This window comes from Pseudorasbora parva, chromosome 13 (genome assembly GCF_024679245.1).
Source record: "Pseudorasbora parva isolate DD20220531a chromosome 13, ASM2467924v1, whole genome shotgun sequence".
NCBI classification, from domain to species: domain Eukaryota; kingdom Metazoa; phylum Chordata; class Actinopteri; order Cypriniformes; family Gobionidae; genus Pseudorasbora; species Pseudorasbora parva.
The window spans coordinates 42,811,166-42,817,165 of NC_090184.1; the positions used below are offsets into that span (position 1 = coordinate 42,811,166).

General features: G+C 46.8%; 1 protein-coding gene across 1 annotated transcript; it reads left to right on the forward strand.

Moving 5' to 3' along the window:
- The first annotated feature begins 4,619 nt into the window (after positions 1-4,619).
- LOC137038310 (4-galactosyl-N-acetylglucosaminide 3-alpha-L-fucosyltransferase 9-like) lies at positions 4,620-5,774 on the forward strand. Its single transcript, XM_067412795.1, has one exon. The coding sequence runs from the start codon at positions 4,625-4,627 to the stop codon at positions 5,699-5,701; it is 1,077 nt and encodes a 358-aa protein (XP_067268896.1). The 5' UTR covers positions 4,620-4,624; the 3' UTR covers positions 5,702-5,774.
- The last annotated feature ends 226 nt before the right edge of the window (positions 5,775-6,000 follow it).

Sequence of the window (6,000 nt, forward strand, 5' to 3'; positions counted from 1 at the left end):
GTTAACAGTTTATTTATTATGTTAAATGTAACTGTTACAATATATTTTAAACATTTAGCCTATATACGTCCAAGTTTTTTTTTTTTTTTAAGTAGGCCTACTTATTTTTATTCAACTCATCATCTCAGATGCATTTTTTATGGCATGCCATGCAGCCGTCGACCGATTCGGCCCCGCAGAGCTGCGGACAGTGGAAACACTCATCCCAGAGTCTCTATTGAGCATTATTCCCCATCTCGGTCCAGCTCCAGCTTCTCCCGCTCAGCGCAATGAAAGTGTAGAAAAGTGTTTTCTTCTGTTGGCTGATAATAAAAATTTGTTGTTTCTAATGTTAAACTTAAGTTATTTTATTGGTCTATAAATAGGCTATATTGTAAAAAGCCTACGTAGGCTAATAGACCAATTTATTTTCATTTACACATTTTAAATTACATGACAAGAAAATATATGTATAAGCATAAATGTGTTTTGTAGCTACAAATTATAACGTGCATTACAAAAATAAACAATAGCTATAGAAAAACCACTTCTCTTTAATTTAGCCTACGTTTGAAGTTAACGAAAATGAACAATAGACAGCAGTTCATTTAATTTACAAATAACTTAATTTAGCATTAAAAATAATAAGCTAGCCATTTAAATTGTTCTGTGTCGGCCACGCATTCAGCTTTTGGAGGATCGATGTTGACCGTCGTCAGTGAACATTCATTCATATATATATATAAACTTTATTTTAGCATCTAAGTCAGCAGTTTTCGTTTGTTTGTATTTTTTCTTATAATTCTGAGTGACAAATGTCACATTTGATTTAGCCTATTTTTCTGTGATATTTGTTTTAGTTACGGTGTTGACATAGGCTACAGCCTGTAAGAAAAATAAATGATTGCACGGACAATTCCTATCCAGTGTCTCTCTTTCTGTAAGGGAAATTTAAAAGATAGATTCTGGAAACAAAATCTAAATTTAGCTGGATCAGTCGGGTCGGGAATAAAATAATTTATAGCGGGTGAGCACGGAGTGAATTTTGCGCGAGCGGAATGGTGCGGTGCGGAATAGCGGGAGCAAGACGAAAATACAGCGCCGCGCAGATTATATTTTGAAGGAAAGTGTATGGGAAAAAAAGAAAGAAACAGCGAAAAGGGTGATAATGGACTGATTCATCTTCTTGAGATAATGGTTGAGAAATAAATAGCATTTAAAAATTGGGGAAATTAAAGTTCATCTTGCTCAGGGCAGGGAACTGGGAACTGTGTGAATGCACTAACGTTGGACGTTTTATTTACTTCTAGCGCTTGCGCTGTTGTGTTCAATAGTACCCAGGCTACACTTGAGTTACCGACCGCTACCGTCTTTAACTGGAATCTGATCAAGTGCCGCGGGAATGCGGACCAGTCAAATCCTGTAGTCACCAGTGTGCTATGAATTCTGGGATAGGGAAGGGTGCGAAGTTATGGGAAGGTCCCATCTGCTGTACCCTTCCTTTGCCTGAGAACCGAAGGGCGCATTTTGAAGTCGCTCATGAATTGCGGCAGCCTTCGTCGCACCGCTGTGACGCAATCGCACTTCAAATGCGCTCTTCAGCGGTGCAGCTCTCCCTTTGGGACAGCCTACGTAGTGCCGCTGTGACGTAATCGCACTTCAAATGCGGCCTTCAGAGGGTGCAGCCTTCACTTTGGGACAGTCTTCGTAGTGCAGGTATGACGTAATCGCACTTCAAATGCGGCCTTCGAAGTGCGCGCACTTCACTTTGGGACACAGCTACTGAGTCCGAGTGGACCATGTTCTCCACCTCCATTGTCGACGCGGCCGCTCGGAGCTGTGGCCGTAAGGTCTCCGGTGCCTGTCGAGGCGGTAATCCCCGAACCCGGTGGTGGACACCGGAAGTAAGGAATGCCGTCAAGCTGAAGAAGGAGTCCTATCAGGCCTGGCTGGCTTGTGGGGCTCCTGAGGCAGCGGACAGGTACCGGCAGGCCAAGCGGACGGCAGCCCGGGCGGTTGTGGAGGCAAAAACTCGGGCCTGGGAGGAGTTCGGTGAGGCCATGGAGAAAGACTATTGGTTGGCCTCGAAGAGATTCTGGCAAACCGTTCGATGCCTCAGGAGGGGGAAGCAGTGCCCTACCAACACTGTCTACAGTGGAGATGGGCAGCTGCTGACCTCAACTGGGGATATTGTTGAACGGTGGAAGGAATACTTCGAGGATCTCCTCAATCCCACCGACACGTCTTCCTTTGAGGAAGCAGAGGCTGAGGGCTCGGAGGGGGACTCATCCATCACCCGGGCTGAAGTCATCGAGGTAGTTAATAAGCTCCTCGGTGGCAAGGCGCCGGGGGTGGATGAGATTCGCCCTGAGTACCTTAAGTCTCTGGATGTTGTGGGGCTGTCTTGGCTGACGCGCCTCTGCAGCATCGCGTGGCGGTTGGGGACAGTGCCTATGGACTGGCAGACCGGGGTGGTGGTCCCTCTTTTCAAGAAGGGGGACCGGAGAGTGTGTTCCAACTACAGGGGGATCACACTCCTCAGCCTCCCTGGGAAAGTCTATGCCAGGGTACTGGAGAGGAGAATTCGGCCGATAGTGGAACCTCGGATTCAGGAGGAGCAGTGTGGTTTTCGTCCCGGTCGTGGAACGCTGGACCAGCTCTATATCCTTCACAGGGTGCTGGAGGGTTCATGGGAGTTTGCCCAACCGGTCCACATGTGCTTTGTGGATTTGGAGAAGGCATTCGACTGTGTTCCCCGTGGCACCCTGTGGGGGGTGCTCTGGGAGTATGGGGTCCGGGGCCCCTTGCTTAGGGCAGTACGGTCCCTTTACAACCAGAGCAGGAGCTTGGTTCGCATTGCCGGCAGTAGGTCAAATTTGTTCCCGGTGCATGTTGGTCTCCGGCAGGGCTGCCCTTTGTCACCGGTTCTGTTCATAATTTTTATGGACAGAATTTCTAGACGCAGCCAAGGGCCGGAGAGTGTCCGGTTTGGGGACCACGCGATTTCATCGCTGCTCTTTGCAGATGATGTTGTCGTGTTGGCAACCTCAGACCGGGACCTTCAACATGCATTGGGACGGTTTGCAGCCGAGTGTGAAGCGGCGGGGATGAGAATCAGCACCTCCAAGTCCGAGGCCATGGTTCTCAGTCGGAAAAGGGTAGCTTGCTCACTTCAGGTTGGTGGAGAGTTCTTGCCTCAAGTGGAGGAGTTTAAGTATCTTGGGGTCTTGTTCACGAGTGAGGGAAGGATGGAACGGGAGATTGACAGACGGATCGGTGCATCATCTGCAGTAATGCGGGCGATGTACCGGTCTGTTGTGGTGAAGAAGGAGCTGAGCCGTAAGGCAAAGCTCTCGATTTACCGGTCAATCTACGTTCCTACTCTCACCTATGGTCATGAGCTGTGGGTCATGACCGAAAGGACAAGATCCCGGATACAGGCGGCTGAAATGAGCTTTCTCCGCAGGGTGGCTGGGCGCTCCCTTAGAGATAGGGTGAGAAGCTCGGTCACTCGGGAGGAGCTCAGAGTAGAGCCGTTGCTCCTTCACATCGAGAGGAGCCAGCTGAGGTGGCTCGGGCATCTATTTCGGATGCCCCCTGGACGCCTTCCCAGGGAGGTGTTCCGGGCACATCCCACCGGGAGGAGGCCCCGGGGAAGACCCAGGACACGCTGGAGGGATTATGTCTCCAGGCTGGCCTGGGAACGCCTCGGGGTGCCCCCGGAGGAGCTGGAGGAAGTGGCCAGAGAGAAGGAAGTCTGGGCGTCTCTGCTTAGACTGTTGCCCCCGCGACCCGGCCCCGGATAAGCGGAAGATGATGGATGGATGGATTTCTGGAAAAATTCCTCCTATGACGCAAATTGACGATTTTTGCATCATCGGAGGAATGTTTGGTCAAAGGCTAAAGACTACAGCCAGCAGAGGGAGCCATTTCTGCATGTTTTGAACCGCGCATGAGGGATGGAGATCACACTCAGAGCTCAGCTCGCAGCTGCAGGCACGGAGCTATGGCGAGCAATGTAAGTCTTTTAACTTCTCAAATTAATTTCTACGAAAGTTAAGCTTGCAAAAGCATGAACTGAAACGCGCTAGACTGAACTCGGGTTGTGAATGTATGCCGCGAGTGTAGTCGCGATTACCTCAGCTCTCATCACGAGAGCTCATTCAGCTCATTTATCTCACTCCTGCAGTTCGTGCTCAGTGCTGTCATACTCGCGCGGTGACTCACTCATTATATTGAACAGACACGTTCAGTTTTAATTGTAGTGTCTTCTCTAACTCAGTCACAGTAATCCAGTAGGTGGCTATGGGAATGGCCTCACAGGGCAGCGAAGCATTCTGGGAATTGTAGTTTTTTATCCCCGTGAGACAAAAATACATTTTCTGTCTTTTCTCAGTATAGAAAGCACCAAATTCAAAAATAATTTCACATTTTTATTGATTGATGACTGTTTGAATACAGATTCATCTTCCTCCAGCTTCCAGCGCTGAAGTACCCCTTTAAGGGCTTTTAAAGTGCCCTATATGAATCTTAGAGTTGTTTTCTGAAATGTCAGAAATTGGTTGTATTTTTGAGACATTTCTTTTTACTGTTATTTGCTTTCAATAACACACATTTCTTTATGCCCTTTTCTTCAGATCAGAGAATGTCAAGCACAAATGGCTCATCTCTGTGTCGTCTGGTTCTAATAGTGACGTTTACAGGTGTCGTCTCTCTGAGTGTCGTGTTTTTCTGGTTCTCACCTTTCAACAACTGTCCACTTCCACTACCTAGAGTCAAACAACACACCACTGCATCTTCTACTGACAAACCTATACTTCTGATGTGGTTCTGGCCTGAAGATTTCAGATTTGACCTGAATGACTGCAAAACTATTTTCAATATTGATAGCTGTCTGTTGACAGATAATAGATCTCTCTACAATAATGCAGATGCCGTCCTCATTTATCACAAGTGCATCAGTTGGGATCTGTCCAACCTTCCTCCATCTCCTCGTCCTCCGTTCCAGAAGTGGATATGGTTTCACCTAGAATCCCCAACCAACACTCAGAAAAAACCCGGTCTGGAAAACCTGTTTAATCACACTCTCAGTTACAGACAGGATGCTGATATTTTTTCCAGGTTGCATTTGACTGTCAGGAAGAACTCAGATGAGGAGTTTGTAATTCCTAAAAAGGACAAACTGGTGTGTTGGATTGTGAGTAACAACGCTCCTGTAACGGGTGTTGGAGCAAGGAACCAGTTCTACCAAGAATTCAGAAAGCACATCCAAGTGAATATGTTCGGGAAGGCTTATGCAAAGTTCTTGAATCATAATGAATACTATCCTACCATAGCCAGCTGCAAGTTTTACCTTTCCTTAGAGAACTCCATCCACAAGGACTACATCACTGAGAAGATAAATGGGCCGCTTGCTGCAGGTACCGTCCCTGTGGTTTTGGGTCCTCCCAGGAAAAACTATGAGAACTTTTATCCCAGCGAATCCTTCATTCATGTGAATGACTTCCCAGATCCAAAGTCGCTAGCAGAATATCTGCTTCAGCTGGACAAGGACGACGAAGCGTATCGCAGGTTCTTTACCTGGAGGAAATATCTATCTCCAACTCCTCATTTACTGCAACAGCAGGAGTTCGATCTGCCCATATGCACTGCTTGTCAATATATAGCAACACACAAAGAATATAAAGAAATTCATGATCTCTATGAATGGTATTTCAATTAATCGATGATGACTTCTGATTGTGGAGTTCTTTACATATGATATTGATAGTGTTTTAATTATCACTTCTTTTGAGAATGGTACAATGAGAGAAAACTTTTAAGTAGAGATATCACATGGCTATCTGTGTTAATGTGAGTGAATCGTTAAAATACAAGTTACAGGTCTAGGCCCGTCTTTATCAAGATTCTCAAAGTGCTTTTCTTTTGGAATCCATGGTGGCTGGAATCCATGGTGGCTGGAATCCATGGTGGCTGAGTGAATCGTTAAAATACAAGTTACAGGTCTGGGCCCGTCTTTAT

Coding starts and splice junctions, on each gene's coding strand:
- LOC137038310 (XM_067412795.1), top strand. CDS start 4,625: ATGTCAAGCACAAATGGCTCATCTCTGTGTCGTCTGGTTCTAATAGTG.